Below are 19,463 nucleotides of genomic sequence, written 5' to 3'. Positions count from 1 at the left end.
ACTCTGTGGCTCTTGGGCTCGTTTCCTGTTACAGTGTCAGTTTTTGAGCTGGTCTGTTTTTTTCTCCCAGGTATCTCCCTGGGATAAACGTGAGGAAGCCACTGAGAAGAAACTTGGCTTTGCAGGAAACAACAGTGACCACATTGCTTTGTTAAAGGCCTACAAGGTGCAGTCAGCGCTGGCTTTAGTTTTAACAGGAAATAAAAAAATATGGAGTAAATACCTGTACGGTTATGATGTGTTTGACTGATTATTTTCCTGATTATTTGCAGGGATGGTGTTCTGCTGCGAAGAATGGTTACAAAGCCAGTTCTGTTTACTGCAGAGAGAACTTTCTGTCGTGGCGGGGCTTACAAGTAACTTCTTTTTCTTTCCTGCTGTGTCTGAAAAAATGACTCTCGTGCTTGAAATTTATGAACAATGCTATGTGTTTTTTTTTTTTAAATGTCTCATCATATCGTGTCACGTGCAGGAGATCGCCAGTCTCAAGAGGCAGTTTGCCGAGCTGCTGTCTGACATTGGCTTCATCAAGGAAGGGCTGAGGGCCAGGGTGATCGAGCGCATGTCATCTAATGCCTCGGATGGAGTTCTAGAAGCTACTGGCCCTGAGGTGAACCATGCAGGATTTCTTGGTGTAAATTCACTGCTTGTTCTTGTCAATGAAGAAGGGGTCCTTGACAAGACTTTTGTATAATTTTTGACCTAACTGGAAAATCACACATGAACTCTCTCCAGGCCAACCTGAATTCAGAAAATCTTCGTCTGATGTCTGCCATGATGTGTGCTGCCCTCTATCCCAACGTGGTCCAGGTAAAAAGCAAATATGTAGCATGTAGGTAATGTCTATGATGGAGGTCACTGACTGTATCTGTTGGAGGACCACTCAAGTACATCTTGAAGACTCTGATGCTGTTGTCTAGGTACAAGCCCCTCAGGGAAATTACAAAATGACCAGCACAGGAGCAATGAAGATGCAGCCGAGAGCCAACGAGCTCCGCTTCATGACCAAGAACGACGGCTGCGTTCACATCCACCCTTCATCTGTTAACTACGCGGTGAGAATGTTGAACCAAAATTAAAATGTCTGTGAATATGGACGAGTAGATCAGGGGGATCAAACGCTCAGACTCCTGTCGATCTTCCAGGTCCGTCACTACGACAGTCCTTACCTGGTTTACCACGAGAAGGTGAAAACCAGCCGCGTCTTCATCAGAGACTGCAGCATGGTGTCGGTCTACACGCTGGTGCTGTTCGGAGGTGGACAGGTCAACTTGGAGCTGCACAAGGGGGAGTTCATCATCTCCCTGGACGATGGATGGATCAGATTTGCTGCTGCATCTCATCAGGTCACAGATTTAAACAGTATAAGTCTTTTGAAGATTTTTTTAGAGTGCACTTAAGGTCAAAATTTAAACAGACTTTTTGAGACAGACCGCCTACCGTCTATAAATCCCCTTGCACATCTGCAATGTTACACTGCAGAAATCTACAGCTGCAGGCATTTTATAAGTTCTTTACATTTAACTTGGACTTTAATGTCAAAGTTGTGTTTCATCTTTATTCTCAAATTGCGTTCAGAAAATAAATCGTTCTTCTAGGTAAAAAAAAAAGAAATCTTCCCTCTCAATTTTTTTTCCCTTGGGTGGTCTGAATACACCTCTGTACAACACTAGTTAACTAGTTACTAGTTAAGCTACAGTGACAAATCTTTCACAAGCCTATGTCTAAGGGCCACACAGTGGAAGAAAACTTATTCAAGATTTCTTTTAAATATGTCACACCAAATGTTAAAAAATAAGGAGCAAAGATGCGAAGACAATCTAAAACTAAACGACTGTTTGCAAAGACCTGCGTACTTCTTAAATTTGACATTTTGTTATTCATCCGTGCAGAAGAATCTGCCTCTGACTGTGCTGTTTTATTTTGGTCCAGGTGGCCGAGTTGGTGAAAGAGCTGCGCTGGGAGTTGGACCAGCTGCTCGAGGACAAAATCAGAAACCCCTGCATGGACCTGTGCAACTGTCCTCGAGGCTCCCGCATCATCCACATGATCGTGCGCCTCATATCTACAGAGTAGCCCTGTGAACCTGCCCCTCCTGCCCCTTCATCTCAAGGGCTTTAATGCGATGATGTCTCCTTGTCCTGCGGCTAATGCTGCACGGTACATGTAAATACGCTGAAACTGACTGACATTTCTGCCACCTGCCACTTTATCAGTTTACACTCGGCTCTTATTGTGCTGCCACTGCTTTCAAAAGCTTTAAAAGAAAACAGGTCGTCAACAAACTTCCACAAGTTCAATCGCAGAAATGGAAGAGACACTTAAGCCAAGTTTTTTTTCTCCTGACTAGATGCTGGGAAAACTCTTGATGATGTCACACTGTACGTGCAATGAATTTACTTGCACTGATTGTTAAATTTGATACCAGGTACAGGTTATAAACTGTATACTGTAGTTCTTTTTAATCTCACCTATGTCTTCCTCACATGTGAGATTTGTTTTTGAGTCCATATTGGACTTCGTCAGTGTTGTGGGTTTTTATTTATGATGCATGATTGACACGTCCAAGATTGTCTGCATGAGAATCCGTATCTAAACACAGATGGAATTGAACAGAAACTTTACAGCAACAGTGGAACAACACTTTTGATCAACGTAAATGAAAAGGCTCTTCGTAAATCTGTAGAGCCTGAGGGGAGTCGCCAAAGAATTTAACAGTATATTGTCTTTGCAAGTACGTCTTCAACTGTAATTCACGCTGCATTAACAATAAAAAAAGGGGCAAATATATGTGAACCTTAGTTTCCTTTTCATGCTTTTTAGTTCATGTTTTGTGTAGCATTTAAAGCCTGGCTGTGATTGCAGTCGAAGACACAATTTACAACTTGTTGAAAAAGGCCGTCATTTATCAGCGAGGCCGTTGTGTTTCTGTGGAAACAGGACGTAAACAAATGTCTGTCACTGTCTGAGTCAACGCCATTCTGTTGCCACCAACAACATTGTCAAGTCTAGAGCTGGTAAGACATTGATTAATTATTAATTTCTGCTTTCACCATTTACAGCATCACAAGTGTGATTGTAGTTTTTAACATGTTAGAAAAATGTTTTATATTCTGTATGTGAAATGTAAAGCATTTTTCAGAGGTTTATTGGGTAAATGATTTCCTTGAATTTCTTTTATATATAGTATAAGTATTTTTGAAAAATATCTATTACTTTTTCTATAATCTATAATGTCTGATATCCTCAACAAAAAATGTTTCTTTATCAGTATTTTTTAATTGTTAACCTTTGTTAAATTTAACGTTAACATTACACTTTTTGCTTTGTATTTTGTTGTAAATTATCTGAAGAACCACTTACCAGTCTAACATTAATTTATTGCTGAATATTTGGCTAAAATTATCTGATCTTTTGTTTCTTTCAGCAAAGGTTTTGTTCTTGGCTGTTAATATTCCATCAGTTCAACTGCTATTTTTAGTTATGTCTTAGCTGACACTTGTTACTGTTAGGTAGTAACTTAAATATATTTGCTTCCAAATTTAGCATTTTTTATCTTTTGTTTTACAGAAAACTTGACCGGACAGTGAAGTGGTCTTGACGGATCCCACCATGGTAAGAGAAACTAAAATCAATACTAAGTGTGTAGAAACCAAACTGAAAATAACCCGTGTGGTTTTCTGTAGCCAACAAAATCTAGGAAACCAAGGTCACATAGTTCGGGACCTAGCAAGAAGACCGGAGGCTCGAAGAGCCACAGAAAGCGATCTTTATCTAAGGCTACCAAAACAGAGGCCGACCTCCTCAGCACAGCTGCCCTGGAGAACGTCTACTACATTGCTCATAATGCAGCAGACTGTCTGAAATTCCGAGGCTTTGGTTGGCCGAAAGCAAGCAAGAAGAAGAAGAAAAAAAAGGGAGGCAAGCGTAAAAAGAAAAAATAGACAAAAAACTCTTCTGACAGTGCCCTTAGAACAAACTGGAGTTAAAACATTACTAAATACAAGAGACAAAGATTTACAAGTTCTTCCATAACTTTATTATAAGCTTGAGAATAAGGAGAATATTCATGCAAAATTGTGCAACACAACACAAGAGCAAATGCCTGGTTAAGTTTTCATTTTAAAATAACCCCAAAAAAAGATGAAGGAAAAAGAACGATGGAAGTGCAAAGACCATAGTGCACCATAAACAAGGTGAGTCGACATTGCCTTGTCAAATACTAGTTACAAGGTGATCCCTTTGGTGACATGTAACAGATTTAAAATCTGTGAACAATATTAACTGTATTGTACAAAAATAGTCTAAAATATATATTTTTTGGCTTATTTAGTGAAAGAAAATCATCAAAGAAACTCATTTAGGCACTGACATTCCTATACAATGTTTTCTTTGTACACTGATTATACAATAAATGTAAAATAAATAGTTTCTCTTCAGAAAACAGTCAAGTCAGTTCATGGTTTACTCTGATGGCTTCTTCCTGTCCTCCACGTCTTTCTTGAAAGCTTCAATTTTCTTGTAGATGTTGGGAACCTGTGAGAGAAACGGCAACCTAATCAGCCTGGTGAGAAAAATCATGTATTGATCGTCAAGGACAAATCTGTGAACAAACCCAGACCGCCTGTCATGATTTGAAATGTCACAGTCTTTGATCCTTTGAAAGGAACCAGGCGATGAAACACGTGACCAGTGACCAGTCAGATCAATTAAAACAAAACATTATCGTTTGACCTCAACACTAGGTACTGAAGTTTTTCATTTGCAGTGGATGGCAGCCACGGAAGTCACGAAAGAGTTCTGAATATAATAATGTTTATTCCAAAGAGTTCTGAATATAATAATGTTTATGAATTAAAAAACAACAACAAATCGGCTGAAAAACAAAGCATCAACACTAGCTGTAAACACAATTGGTTTCAGACGTAACAAACTTACATCATAGTTCTGGGCCAGATACATCCCCACGACATTCCCCAAAGTAAAGCCAGCCTGGAAAAAAAGAAAGGGTTTACGATGGAGAAAATGTTTGACCTTGGGTAATTGGTCATATTGTTATTTTTACATTAAAACTACGAGTAAACACCGTAAAAAACTTGTCGATGATGAGAGTCTACCAACGCGCTAAGCTAGCTTCGCTAAAGTCCTTATCGTTTCGACAATTGTCATATTCTAAATTTTGACGTCAGTTGAACTCACCAGAAACTGTAACATGATGAGTTGAGTGGATCAGTACCTTCGTCGGGAAAATACCCTAAAATTTGTTTTAAAAGATCAGCAAAGCTCAACTGGTCAAAACACAACGAAGATGCGAAGCTACAAAAAAAGATAAGATTTGACAGCCGCAATACTACTTGTACGCATGTGCGAGAATTCCACTATCGCGATACCTTTTAGAGACGCTCTGTTTGTAGTACTGTTTCTCAGTGTAATCTATGATCCTCTTCCGCAGAAAGACTACAACACCCATAACCTCCCAGCCTCCTCTACCTCAAGTGGGTGTTTCTGCAATGGTGGTATCGGCAAGACATTGAATGACTTTGGCTCCATCACGAAAAAGGCTGGTTTATTCATTTTTATTCAGTTGACGCTGTGATGGAGGCGCTTATTCCAGTTATAAACAAGCTCCAGGATGTGTTCAACACCGTGGGGACTGATATCATTCAGCTGCCGCAGATAGCGGTAGTAGGCACACAGGTACGCCGCTGTGATTGTGTTTATTTTTTGATTTAGCGAGTGATATGCTAACTGTATAACCTTAATGCACAAAAGTGAGACGTATTGTTGAATATTAAGTAGCTGTGAAGTCTTCTCTACCGCATAATAAATTCTGGCCATAACATTAAATAAACCAAAAAAACGTAGGAAAGGTTTTGGACCCAGGAGGAAGTGCTAACATTCATGCATATTCAGCTTCATTAGCAAAGCGTGCACCGACACCAGCAGTGGTTTCTATTTTGATACAACTTCCAATCGTTGCTATTTTGAGACCCTCAGACATACTGACCTCCATATGCCAAACCAGACAAGTTCTTGTGGAATACACAAGAATGTTTGGACCTTGTTGGCTCCATCTCTGGTCCATTATGGTGTGGGTCTAAAAATCAACCTCTGCTTTGTCACTGTACTCACTGTATGTATGTTCTTTGTCAACAGAGCAGTGGAAAAAGCTCAGTGCTGGAGAGTCTGGTCGGCAGAGACTTGCTACCCAGGGGGACCGGCGTCGTCACCAGGCGACCTCTCATCCTCCAGCTGGTCCACGTAGATCCTGGAGATGCCAGAAAGAATGATGATGGTGGTGGGTACAGTGCCTGCATCTGAGACACTAGCACACTGAAAAAAGATAATATAACTGTATCAAGACACTGATATAGATTTCTGCAAATCAAACTCTTGATGTGAACCTTCAGGATTAGTTCACTGACCATTGGCATGTCATTTCTCCATCCTCTCTGCTTTCTTTCGAGTTTTTTTTTTTTTACCAGGGACTGTCGTCCCTGGTAAAAAAAGTCCCTGGGTCTGAGTGTGTATAGTTATTATAATTTCTTCTTGCATCCACACCTGTGCCACAACGCTCTTGTTTACTCCTGTCTTCATGTGGTCCACTCACCCTGTCACTTATGACGAGTTTTTTTTTTTTTACCAGGGACTGTCGTCCCTGGTATGAGTTTTTTTTTTTTACCAGGGACGACAGTCCCTGGTAAAAATGTGTGGTCCACTCACCCTGTCACTTATGATCTTGGTACTGTGCCAGTTCTCTCCTGCCCCATATGTTAATTTCTCCTCTGGTCTGTGCCATTTCATTCCCTCTACAGGACCCTAAAACTATTTACAGGTTTTGTAAATTACTGTGACATCGGACTCATTGTGTAATTTACTAATTGAAGAAACCATTACGTCTTTGCTTACAGTGAGGAATGTCCGATTATATCGGCTGACCGATAATGTCTGCTCGATATCAGCATAATTATGAAAAAGAAAAGTTATCTTTTTTTTTCTTACTATAATGAAAACCTTTAAACGTAATGCCTGGGTTTCGCCAAATAAATATGGCTGCATATTAGAGTGAAAGTGAATTATTGTCACTTATGCACACCACACCACTGCACACAATGGTATATGTTCTCTGCCCTTAACCCACAATCTGCTCACCATAGTGAGCAGATGCGATCAACTTCCGTAACCACTTGGCCACTACTGCCCCACTGTATTGATATCAGATATTAAGTGTTTAGACAATAACGGCATATCGGATGTCGATGAAGTTAATATCGAACGTCGCCAGTTACAGTATATAATTTCTGTGCTTGAAATGCATGATTATAAACTTGCTGTATTTCATTAAATACGAATAATAAGATATAGAAAGTGAAACTGTCTTTGTAACTGTTTTTTTAACCATTTCCAGATGCCAGGTTGTGAGAAAGCACTGTGCTTCACAGAGGTGCACTGTACTGTTGTCCACACCTTTACATAACCTGCGTAGTCTGTTAGTTTTGCAGCTACACGCTCTGTTCCTATTGTCTTCTTCCCCGTGGTTGTCTTGTGTCTTGGTTTATCTTGTGTTGCTGTTTTTATTAGTCTCCTGCTTAGAGACGTACAACTCTTACAATTCTACGAGCTGAGTCATTACCGTGACAAATACCATTCTGGTCTAATTCACAGGGCGAGAAGGGGAGGAGTGGGGCAAGTTCCTGCACACGAAAAATAAGGTAAGGGTTCGTGCTTTGTCAGGTGACTACAGCATCAGAGTTTGTCTCTTGACCTGACCAGAGAATTTATTTTCTTTATTTCTTATAGATCTACTCAGACTTTGATGAAATCAGACAGGAAATTGAAGCTGAGACAGAACGAGTATCAGGAACCAATAAGGTAAGAGTGATATCAGAGATGTGTCAATAAATGAGCACCTCAACTGTTTTGAGTTGCAAACATTTCATTAATAAAACTTGTGGCCTTTTTGCATTTAAACAGTAGCTTTTTAAAATACGTTTCGATGTGCTACCGACATTAGTAGGTGTGCAAAGTGGACAATGAACTAGGATTAAGTTTTGTTGACACACCTTTGAGCAGCGCTGTCATGGAGGTGACTTAGCAGCAGGGGGCGTGGTCGCACTGTGAAATTTTGGCAGGGCGACAGCACGGTCGTGAAGAAAGCTGAAGAATATTATTGCACACTGTTCTCCAGGCGCCGAGTGCTGGTTCCACCGAGGAGTCTCTGAAGGAATCATTTTATATACGTCTAAGATTGAACATAAGGACTTAATTTTAAAGTTGACCTTAGTCGAGGAAGCTTTCAAATGTCGTTTATCAAACTATACACTACAGTGAAGGAGGAGAAGACTCGTGTTGTTATGGGCACCAGGTAACTGGGACAGGTTTGAAGAAGCTTCTGGAAAGTGGAAAGTGCAAACAAAATTAAATACGTTATTTACATTCACAGCATACGGGTAACCTTTGAAGCTCGTCAGTGTGAGGAAAGTGCTTGCGCTTAAAAAAAAACCCAACAAAAAACGGTGACCTAAAAAATTCTTTACTATGAGCTTTTATATGCCGCTGCTGAACTGACTGTCAGGTTCAATGGGAGAAACACTCGCGTCACTTGTATTTTCTGTCCGCTGCTATTTACATATTTATTCGTTCTTCACTGTGGGTCATCGTAGCTGTGGTTAAATCACAGTTGCAGTTTCATCAGCTTTTTGTTACGGGCTGCAGAACAACCATTTGCAAAAACCTGCGACCAAAACTGACAAATCACAGACCCTTGTCATTGGTTAGACAGAATAGCAAGTAGCCAATGGTGTTAGGCAACAGCATATAGTATTAGTATGTAGTATATACGTTCAATTTTAGGACAATTGTGGCCCATGAGTCAAAAAGTTTGCCCACACCTGGTATATACTAACATACTATGCCTTTAGTATTATTGTCTGTTATTGTTATCTAAAGAAGTATAGTACTGGTATATTTAGTGAAGCAATGCAGTTATAATGTTATTTTGTTTTCTTGGTAGGGCATTAGTGATGAGCCCATTCATCTGAAGATTTTCTCTCCTCACGTCGTCAACCTCACATTGGTGGATCTGCCAGGAATCACAAAGGTAACGAAGGGCTGTTTGTTCAACTTCATCTTCCCCTTTATGCGCATTGATCAGTTCTACATCTCTTCTTTTTTTTCTTTTTTTACAAGATGCCTCAGCTGGTTAAAAATCACATCATCACATTTGTCTGGTCACCGGTGTCACACCACATGTGGCTAATGCTGTAATGTTTTAAATATTAGCAGACCATAGGGAATAATTAGCTCTGGCTTAATATTTCTAAATCGTGTGCTGTCAAAGTGCAGGTGGAGTCAGGCTTTGATTCCAGGCTTATTAGTTTCTTCCCTCCGGTGCAACATGTTGGCTTTAAAAAGCGCCCACTGTGATTTCTATTGAATCAAAGTTAGACTCTCTGTGTCTTTGTTTTTTTTTTTCTCATTATTGACATCCCTGTGTCCAGTTGCCCGTCGGGGATCAGCCCAAGGACATCGAGCTCCAAATCAGAGATCTAATCCTGAAGCACATCTCCAACCCTAACTGCATCATCCTGGCCGTCACTGCTGCGAACACAGACATGGCCACCTCCGAGGCTCTGAAGGTGGCCAGAGAGGTTGACCCTGATGGTACAAAAGAACGCTCGACATCTGTCACCGTTAAAATGTAATACTCTAAGAATTTAAAGTAAGTGACTATTTCGTTTAACTCTCCACCAGGAAGGAGGACACTGGCTGTGGTGACCAAGCTGGACCTGATGGACGCTGGTACCGATGCCATGGATGTGTTGATGGGCAGAGTTATACCAGTCAAGCTCGGCCTTATTGGAGTTGTCAACAGGTCTGGACAGTTATCATTACATTTATATATTTGTGTCTATATATGTAAATATGTATATATGTGTATATATGTATATACATTATATATGTTAGTATATTTGTGTAAATATTTATATGTATATATACTGTCTGGATGGATATATGTGTATAGTATATACATATGTAGTATATGTCTATATATGTATATTTATGGATATATGTGTATATATACATATATAGTATATGTCTATATATGTATATTTATATTTACTGTGTAAGTATATGTGAATATATACAATGTGAATATATACAAAAGATATATGCTTGTGTGTGTATATTTATATATGTGTATCTATATATATTCACTATTAATTACTCATGAATGGAGAAAGGAGTGGAGTGAGATCAATATAGATTGAAGTGTTTGACAATACATTTTTAATACGCTGCTAAATGCACCTGTATCATCGTCTGTTGTCTTGACTCATGATTGTTAATATAGAGTGGACTCAACTGGTAATATTACAAACCATGTTTGATTGTCAGACTCCAATGCTGATGTGAGCCGTAATAGAAGACTGTATTCTATTCTAAGTAATGGTGTTGAATTCAACCCACAGGAGCCAACTGGACATCAACAATAAAAAGTCTGTGGCGGAATCCATTCGCGACGAACATGCTTTTTTGCAGAAGAAATATCCGTCTCTCGCCAACAGAAATGGAACCAAATACCTGGCAAGGACTCTGAACAGGTAAGTAATACACTGACAACGTATGAATGTACGTTTTTCTTCTTTTTTCCCTTCACGTTGAAGCTGAGCTGTTAAACTGGCAACTGTTCCTTCAGATGCACACCCTCCAGTTGATGGCACATTGTAGCAAAAGCTTCTTTCCAGTTTTTCTGCCTATAAACTGGTTGAGTAGCAGTCAGGCAGACAGAAATGACCAGAAATAACCTTTACTGTTACTGCTTAACCTTTACTAACCAAATTAGTGGGAGAAAAAAAAGTACTTAAATACTGTTACAGCTACCTTAAATAAACCAAATTAGTGGGAGAAAAAAAAGTAAAATCTGTGATGCCTTCACTGTCCTGGGAAAATACTTTTTAATATTGGACTCCATCACTGCAGGCACTTCATCTATCACTGTGTGCAGTGACTGATGGCAATTATTTTTGCTTATCGGTTTCAGAATAATTAAAGAGGAGAAAGTGAACATTAGTCGAGTCAGTCTGATTTCATCGTAGACGAATATAAATGTTCTCAAAATGCACCTGGTTTTAGTTTAGTTTTTATTCTCTATAATGACATTTTTAATGTTTATAATAGCATACAAGTCAGTACTGTCTGAATAAAAGGCAGTAGCGTAAAAGTAGACAAAAATAGTACCTTAAACCTCACAAACAAAACCTGCTGGGAAAAAACCCCAAAACTCACTCAGCTGGAATTGCTTAAAACTAAAAAGGTTACATAATGTTGTTTTCTATGTAAATAAGTAAAGATTAAAATCTGGGATATTTATATATTTATTTTGAATGTTAAAAAAACCCCTCTGTTTATCAGAATTTGAATATTTTTAAGTGAAATAGCCAACATGTAGCACAATTGTCAGATTAGTTTAGGTCTGGATCTATTGGGAGATTTAGAAATTGTTCATTTTATTTAGAAGTTAATTTAATTTAATTTGCCTAGAAAATAAAAATAAAAAAACCAAGAGAATTAAAAACTAAAATGTCGCAGCAAGTTAGATGTGAATCACTTATACCGTATGTCAGCAACAGGAAGTTGAATGTCAGGAGGAGGCCAACATTCATCATGTTCAGAGGAGAAGCTATTGTTTGTCATTTAAACAATCGGAATCCTGTGCCCTTTGCTGTGCTAATGTCAGGCTACTGATGCATCACATCCGTGACTGTCTGCCTGAGCTGAAGACACGGATCAACGTCCTGGCTGCTCAGTACCAGTCCCTGCTCAGCAGCTACGGTGAACCCGTGGAGGACCAGAGCGCCACCTTGCTCCAGCTCATCACCAAGTTTGCCACAGAGTACTGCAACACCATCGAGGGCACGGCCAAGTACATCGAGACTGCAGAGCTGTAAGTACTGCTGTCGTTCCCCTCCTTTGGCCACATGGCGGTGCTGTTGATCCAGCGCAGTGTTTGCAGCAAAAAAACAAATGCCTTGGTTTCATCACTTGGTATGACACAACTTGTAAGTTGGGGCACGCACGGCGTCTGTGCAGGAAAAGCTGACAGGGGAGGAGAGAGGCTTCACTCCACAGCTAATATCTCCCCCTGCTGTTATTTTTCAGGTGCGGCGGAGCCCGAATTTGTTACATATTCCACGAGACTTTTGGCAGAACGCTGGAGTCTGTGGATCCTCTGGGAGGACTCAGCACCATAGACATACTCACAGCCATAAGGAACGCAACAGTGAGTGCTGCTGCATTGCCTCATAAAAAAAAGTAGCATCATTAGTGTCACTGCAGTTTCTCCTCTCATTATCATCAGCAGCTGAAAAACAATAAAACAGTGACCTTTCTCTGAAAGACAACACATCCCAGTTCTTTTTTTTTGTGCTATTTTAACACATCCTTCCCCGGCTTCCTTTTTTTTCTTTTTTTTCTTTTTTTAACTGTGTGCTATTTTAACACATCCTTCCCCGGGGTTAATGATGAACACTAACCCACGGCCCCCTCCTCTCACCACCTCAGGGCCCACGTCCTTCGCTGTTTGTGCCTGAGGTTTCCTTCGAGCTGTTGGTAAAGAAACAGGTGAAACGCCTGGAGGAGCCCAGCTTGCGCTGTGTGGAGCTGGTCCACGAGGAGATGCAGAGGATCATCCAGCACTGCAGCAACTACAGCACACAGGTGAGCAGCCCTGCTTCCATATCCTGAGACAGGAAGAGAAGGAAGGTGGGTATTTATATGGAGCCAGAGCTGCTGTCTGAATATAAAGAATGTATTTACACTATGTTGTCAAAATAAAGCCCTGAGAACTGTAAAAGTGTATCAAGACATATGTTACGTGTGTGTATATATATATATATTATATATGTATATATATATAATAAATATGTATATATATAATATATATATATATAATAAATATGTATATATATATATATTATATATGTATATATATATACATATATAATATATATATATATATTATATATGTATATATTATATATATATATATACAGTATATATATAATATATATATATATATTATATATGTATATATTATATATATATATATTATATATGTATATATATATAATAAATATGTATATATATAATATATACATATATAATATATATATATATAAATATAATAAATGTGTTCTGGGACGTAATGGGCTGTGAATGCCATGATATGTATATATGTATGTATATATTAGTATAGGTATATTTGTGCATGTTTGTCTGTATGTATATCTGTGTATATTTACGTACACATGTTTAAATCTACATGTATGTGTGTATATTTAAGTATAAATGTGCATATATGTGTGTATATATACACTTTGATATATATACTTAATATATATTTCAGTTCCTGTACTCTAAAACAGTGGTTCTCAAACTGTGGTAGGTACACGAGCAGTCTCTAGTGGTATGCAGGGAAAATTCATATTTTCACATTTACATTTTCAATAGAATAAATCTGAAACATACCATGAACAATTAATACAACATTCAAACATAAACATCTTTATAAACATTTATAAACATCTCCCCTGTGTGGTGGAAGCTAACAGTAAAGGCCTACGCTGCTGTATTCTAATGTTGATCATCATGGTGGTACTCAGAGAGATCAAGGTTTTCTCAGGTGGTACAGAGTATGAAAAAGTTTGAGAACCACTGAACTAGAATACAGCAAAAGAACTAACGATCTTCAACCATAAATATATTCACATTCTGCCTTATATATTAAGATTCAGATTATTGTCTTCTGCCGAGAGTTCGTTCTCATTTTCTTAAGATGTCAACGATGTTAACTTTAGATCATTAACAAAATTGAATTATAAACTCTCAGCTGCATTTGAAGTATTTTTTTCTTCCCATTAAGGAGTTGCAGAGGTTCCCTAAGCTACATGAAGCTATCGTGGAAGTGGTCACTTCACTACTGAGGAAGAGGCTACCCATCACCAACGAGATGGTAACCCTGAGTGATACGAGTGTCCGTATCAACTACTACATTTCTGTGTTGCCAGAAAATAAACAACTCCCCCTCATGTCTCGTTACAGGTTCATAACTTGGTCGCTATCGAGCTGGCCTACATCAACACCAAACACCCCGACTTTGCAGATGCCTGCGGTGTCATGAATAACAACATAGAGGTGTGTATTCAATATTAAAATATGGAGAATTGTAGAAATATGGTCGTAGATAAACAAACACCAAGTACAGGAGACAGATATAATAAAAAAATTCTATTATTTTTTATCTATTTCAGAGACTGTAAAATAAAGTTGTATATTTTATTATTCACAAGAAATCACATTATTAATGATATAAAATAATTATTTATATTTTGTATTTTACATAATATTTTTAAGGCTAAGTGATTTAGTTTTTTTAAAACAATATTTTGGTTTAAAATGTTAAAATTCAGTCAGATATACATATACATGTAATGACAGAGTCAATCACTGTAAGAATTATTACCGCTAAATATTGGTGTTGCTTAAAAGATAACACAGCTAATAGATGTTTGTTGCTAAAGGTTTTAGATGACAGGAAAGACACAGATTTAATAATCTAAAAAAAAAAAGTTTTCTTTTGCAGTTTTTGGATTTTGCCTCTCAGGGTCCGTCAGCCGTCAGTCAGACTACACCACAGGTCAAGGGAGTTCACTTGTATTTACCATAGGGAGGACAGCACTACGTTCATTTGCATTCTATGTTTTTAGGGCTGTTAGAATTATTGAATTAATTGTGTTAAATTATTTTTTGAATTAATGAGACTAAAATTTAACCCACGGCAAGTGTAGTTCTCCACTTTTGTTGCTGTAATACACAAACAGTACACAACCAGTACACAACCAGTACACAACCAGTACACATGATGTTATTTAAAAACATTGTAGAGAAAGAATATTTTATATAACTTAAGTACCTTGAACTTTATATACCGTCTACTCCTCAGCATCAAATCCAATATATCTATGTTGCTAAATTCTTACTTTTAAGTATTTTTCTTGACAATTTTCAATATTAATTATTTATTAATTATAGGTGTGAAACACAAAGTTTCACCTGATATTTGCGTTTCTGCATTTCTGTAATTATAATCAATACTCATGAATAATCCCAATGAATCCCCAGCTACTTAAATGATCCATTGAATTGTTTGACAGCTCTAGTTTTATTTAATCTGATACCACACTGTACTTTCACTGTGTCCCTGAGATGTTTAAACCAACATCTGCCCCATCATCTGCTTTTGTCAATTTGTAGGAACAGAGGAGAAACAGAATGAGAGAACTGCCCACAGCGGTGCCCAGGGACAAGGTAAAAGCCAAAAAAAGAAACGGTCAAATCCGACTCTGACATGTTCTCTGTGTGGAGTAGAAAGAAAACTCGTGCAGCGTTAGTCATTTGTAGCACTGCAGAGTGAGGATCAAAAATAATTTTGAGAGTTTTGAGTTTCCACCCAGGAATTCATCCCACATCGTCACTTTTTTTTTTTTAACCCTTTCAGCTTCCCCTCTCCTCAAATGCCTTTGCACACAGTCCCCCTGTTATATATATATATATATATTTTTTCTCTTACTCTCCTTTCATTTCTGCCCTCATACTCCTGCTAGTCTGTTGGCAAAGGCGCAGCAGGTTCAACTGTGGTTTCTGGCGAGCCCCATGCGTCTGGAGCAGACACGGACGGTGCCAAGGTGGGCACGGACGCAGCTCGCTGGCTGCGTGCCTGGCTGGCTGTGGGGCTGCTGCTGGTGGAAGGGCATGGATGGATACATGGATGAATAAATGAATGGACGGGCATGAGCTGCTGGCATGCTCTCTGATCTTTGTCTGCTGAAGCCGTGCCCTTATATTGCTTTCCCTCAGTCTGTGTGGACGTGCATTAACAACTCACATTTCCTGCAGAACGCCTTTAGCCCAAAGCTGCTCCTGCTGTCTCTCAGAAATGACTATCCACCTTCTCTGTAGCTCTTTTCTGACCTTAAACACAGTCGTGGGTCTTGTGCCTAAAGCCTTAGACTTCTAGAATGTTCCGTAGACGCCTGTGTGACTTTTGTTGTTGCATATGCAGTTCAGTTTCTTTTCTCAATAACTCAATACCCAGAATGGTTGTTACACTGCCTGGAAATTCTATAAATATTAATATGTAAAGTTTAGTTACTTATACCATCACCAGACAGGAGAAAGGATTTTTTTTAATTTTCCTATTAACAAACTTAATTACATTTGCAAAACAAAAAAAATAACTTACAATAAGAGTCATCCATCAATCTGTCATACATCGATTGCCATTGGGTCTATTGATATGGAGCTAATTTAAGGAACAAAAGACAAATTAAACTACTTTTATCTATAGATGAGTAGGTTAATGTGGTATCATTAATTAATCGTTAGTGAGAATTTATTTATTATTCACTGCGTTAATGTAGTTTTATATTTTCTACTAATATGTATATATGCGTATATTGTATATATATATTTATATGTATATATCTTTATATATGTTTATACATGTGTATATGTATGTGTGTGTATATACATATATGTATGTATTTATGTATATATATGGATTTTATATAAATATGAACATACATATTGGTAGAAAATATACTGCATTAATGTATATATATTCAATCCATGCCTAATGTTATCGAGGGACTTAGAAGAAATATTTTCTCTTCTGCTTCAACAGCTTTTTAAAACAGTACAATGATCAACGATTACAAACCAGCATCAGTATAAATATGTCAATAACCATTGCTGTTGATGAACTTCCATAACTGACCTGCAGTTTTTCGCATTTGTCCCAAGCTTTTTGGATATTGGGTTTGGGTCTTTTACTAACCACATATTTGTAGTGAAGTGAGAAGATGCTGGGAGATGAGATTTGGGCCAAGTTTGTGTGGTTAAAATTGTCTCCCTTTGTTTCCTTTTCTGTTCTTGGCTCCTCAGGCCACGGCAGCAGGAACTCAGGGTGAGCAGGACAGTACAGGCAACTGGAGGGGAATGCTGAAGAAAGGAGAGGACGCCCCGGGCTCTGGACCTGGAAGCCCCCTGAAAGGAGCTGTCAACCTTCTTGACGTGGTAACTAAACTTTAGCCTTCAGCCTTCCCTTGTGTTTATGTCTTCCAGTCACAAAATGCTTTTAAACACTTTCTCCTCTTTTTGCCCCTCCAGCCTGTGCCTGTTGCCAGGAAGCTGTCGTCACGTGAGCAGCGGGACTGTGAGGTCATTGAACGCCTCATCAAATCCTACTTCCTCATCGTCCGTAAGAACATTCAAGACAGGTAGAACATCACGAAAACTACTTCTGGTGTCGCGGCATCATAACAGTTTGTTTCTGTTAATGCGCCAATGAACTAGTGTATTTTCTAGAGGCGTAAGGAAATATTGATACATTGAAATGTCGTGATATTTAGTTTCACGTTTCCATATTGATATTCTATAATGATGTATTGATTTTTTTATTAACAATTAACAGTCAAATATTCACGGCGTTAGTGTGTTTTCTTTTTCTTTTTTGTTCTTCTGTAGTGATTGCAAATGTACATCCCTCAGGTCCAATTTCAGTAACCTGCTGTGAAGCATGTTACAGCAATTTGTGTTTACTATACTGGGTTCTCATACAATTCTCATACCTATATTGTTGCAATATATCAGTGTTTCCCAAACTTTTTTTCTGGGGACCCATATTTTAAAAGTCACAAACTTTCGCAACCCAAGTCAATAGACATTATTCGTAAACTCCTCGGAAACATGATGCGAGACGACCAAAAAAACAAAACGAACTCTTCCGACCCACCTGAGGGTCGCGACCCAGTCTTTGGGAAACAATGCAATATATTGTATTGTTAGTGTATCGTGGTGCGTATCATGTCCTCAGATTCTTCACAATTGTTTTAACATTTTTGTGTTGTTTGCAGAAACACTCCAGATTTAAGTGTGAATTGTCGTTTCCTCCAAGTATTCAAACAAAAATGTATTTACCTTGCTTCAAACCCTGCATTAGCTTCATGCTTCCTTTGTGTGCCTGTTTAGAAACACTTAAAAAAAGAAAGAAACATTTGAAAATAAGTACGTGTTTCTTCAACTTCATGTCTGACAGATGCATTTATGACTTCATGCTCCACCACGACAGATATCATCAGCTTGTGGTTCACACTTGAGCTCCTTCATCAAGAGGACAAAAACGGTCACCGGACCGTCACCTCGTCTCGTTCTCAGCCATCTGTTCACTCCGTCTCCTCTCTCATTTATCTGCTGCAGTGTGCCAAAGGCAGTGATGCACTTCCTGGTCAACCATGTGAAGGACAGCCTCCAGAGTGAGCTCGTCGGCCAGCTTTATAAATCTGGCCTCCTCAACGACCTGCTGACCGAGTCGGAGGACATGGCCCAGCGGCGCAAGGAGTCAGCGGACATGCTACAGGTGAGACTCCCAAATCTTTCTCTCGTAGTTCTTTCTCTCTTAAATTCCCACTATTAATTATTTTACATTTGTTTCTTAATCCTTTCACACAGGCGTTACAGAGAGCCAGCCAAGTGATCGCAGAGATCCGGGAAACTCATATGTGGTGAAAAATTTCCAAAGAGAACCAAATCCGTTATCACCTCGTCATGCCCATTGGAGCCACGCCCCACGCTCCCATGTTTAAACCTGAACTTTAGAATTTGCAACCAGAAGACATGCGCTCATTCTGATCCCCGCTCATAAATATTTTAGGCCTGCCTTGGTCCTAAACGCTACCTGAAAGTAATGGAAATTGACTAAAGCTGTTGAACAGGACTGCTGGGTCCTGAATCGAGTCTTTAGGTGCGCACATCTCGCTTCAGCGGGGTTCACTGTACGACTTTAGAAAATGCTGTTGCCTCCCGCCGCATTTGAATGAATCACAAGTGGCGCAGAAGGCAAGTTACCTTTTTTTTTTTTTTAAATAACCAGTCTGACAAATAATTTTCTGTGACATTAGAAATCAAAGTTTTGGATACCATTGTAGCAACAAAGCAATCTGAAAAACGGCTCTAGGGTAATATAAATCAAAAATAATATTCCGTCCCTCTTCTGCAGCCTTCTCTTTGGGGAGGAGCTGTCATGTGTCGGAAAGCGTTCAGCCTCAGATGTCAGAGTGTAACAATACAGCAGGGAATGGATCATAGAAATAATAGACTCTCCTCCTGACTTTCAGCACACATTAGTCCTGTACATACTCGGTACTTTATTATTATTATTATTATTTTTTGCACTGTTGTCACCACACTGGACTGTATAGAGGCCATCATTGTGACACTGTATTGCTAAAACTGTATTTATTAATGTAATTTAAGTGTGTGCGGTTCATGTTCTGAGCCTCCATACAGTGTGCTGGGACAGGTTGTTTATGTTTACATGTTATCATGCACTGTGGTTCTGTGGA

At 38.8% G+C, this 19,463-nt stretch overlaps 4 protein-coding genes across 9 annotated transcripts in view; 3 read left to right on the top strand and 1 right to left on the bottom strand.

Moving 5' to 3' along the window:
• dhx57 (DEAH (Asp-Glu-Ala-Asp/His) box polypeptide 57) overlaps positions 1-2,793 on the top strand; it is a 10,325-nt gene extending 7,532 nt beyond the window's left edge. For all 3 annotated transcript variants that reach the window (XM_017034691.2, XM_017034692.2, XM_008315859.3), the window contains exons 19-25: positions 71-166; positions 273-356; positions 473-610; positions 736-810; positions 921-1,055; positions 1,146-1,346; positions 1,933-2,793. In XM_017034691.2, the coding sequence (XP_016890180.1) occupies positions 71-166; positions 273-356; positions 473-610; positions 736-810; positions 921-1,055; positions 1,146-1,346; positions 1,933-2,076 (873 nt within the window). In that variant the 3' untranslated portion in view covers positions 2,077-2,793. The remainder of the gene's footprint in view (positions 1-70; positions 167-272; positions 357-472; positions 611-735; positions 811-920; positions 1,056-1,145; positions 1,347-1,932) is intronic.
• smkr1 (small lysine rich protein 1) lies at positions 2,474-4,343 on the top strand. Its single transcript, XM_025057154.1, has 2 exons — positions 2,474-2,488; positions 3,687-4,343. The coding sequence occupies exons 1-2, from the start codon at positions 2,474-2,476 to the stop codon at positions 3,942-3,944; spliced, it is 273 nt and encodes a 90-aa protein (XP_024912922.1). The 3' UTR covers positions 3,945-4,343.
• Positions 4,017-5,362, bottom strand: stmp1 (short transmembrane mitochondrial protein 1). Its single transcript, XM_008315860.3, has 3 exons — positions 5,200-5,362; positions 4,939-4,992; positions 4,017-4,536 (listed from the first exon to the last, which is right to left on the bottom strand). Exons 1-3 carry the CDS (start codon positions 5,212-5,214, stop codon positions 4,465-4,467), a joined length of 141 nt encoding a protein of 46 aa, XP_008314082.1. The 5' UTR covers positions 5,215-5,362; the 3' UTR covers positions 4,017-4,464.
• Positions 4,544-19,457, top strand: LOC103382891 (dynamin-1-like protein). 4 transcript variants are annotated; one of them, XM_025057761.1, is made up of 20 exons: positions 4,544-4,745; positions 5,453-5,697; positions 6,157-6,298; positions 7,666-7,712; positions 7,801-7,872; positions 9,014-9,100; positions 9,501-9,663; positions 9,754-9,874; positions 10,473-10,604; positions 11,741-11,947; positions 12,163-12,283; positions 12,565-12,720; positions 13,925-14,014; positions 14,104-14,196; positions 15,316-15,369; positions 15,666-15,746; positions 17,005-17,136; positions 17,230-17,339; positions 18,319-18,478; positions 18,571-19,457. In XM_025057761.1, the coding sequence occupies exons 2-20, from the start codon at positions 5,596-5,598 to the stop codon at positions 18,625-18,627; spliced, it is 2,127 nt and encodes a 708-aa protein (XP_024913529.1). In that variant the 5' UTR covers positions 4,544-4,745; positions 5,453-5,595; the 3' UTR covers positions 18,628-19,457. The 4 variants fall into 4 exon arrangements, with proteins under 4 accessions (XP_024913529.1, XP_016890190.1, XP_008314083.1 ...); XM_017034701.2 differs by lacking the exon at positions 15,666-15,746 and adding an exon at positions 14,645-14,698; XM_008315861.2 differs by lacking the exons at positions 4,544-4,745; positions 15,666-15,746 and adding exons at positions 4,956-5,039; positions 14,645-14,698.
• The last annotated feature ends 6 nt before the right edge of the window (positions 19,458-19,463 follow it).

The sequence above is a fragment of the Cynoglossus semilaevis genome, chromosome 8, assembly GCF_000523025.1.
Source record: "Cynoglossus semilaevis isolate Cse_v1.0 chromosome 8, Cse_v1.0, whole genome shotgun sequence".
NCBI lineage: Eukaryota > Metazoa > Chordata > Actinopteri > Pleuronectiformes > Cynoglossidae > Cynoglossus > Cynoglossus semilaevis.
This window is presented reverse-complemented; position numbering and strand designations above follow the sequence as displayed.

Bases quoted from the DNA above. Each gene is read 5' to 3' on its own strand.
- stmp1 (XM_008315860.3), bottom strand. The intron at 4,537-4,938 runs GTAAGTTTGTTA...TTTCTCTCACAG, and splicing joins ATCTGGCCCAGAACTATGAT to GTTCCCAACATCTACAAGAA.
- LOC103382891 (XM_025057761.1), top strand. From the start codon at position 5,596: ATGGAGGCGCTTATTCCAGTTATAAACAAGCTCCAGGATGTGTTCAAC. The intron at 6,299-7,665 runs GTGGGTACAGTG...TCTAATTCACAG, and splicing joins CAGAAAGAATGATGATGGTG to GGCGAGAAGGGGAGGAGTGG. The intron at 7,713-7,800 runs GTAAGGGTTCGT...TATTTCTTATAG, and splicing joins TCCTGCACACGAAAAATAAG to ATCTACTCAGACTTTGATGA.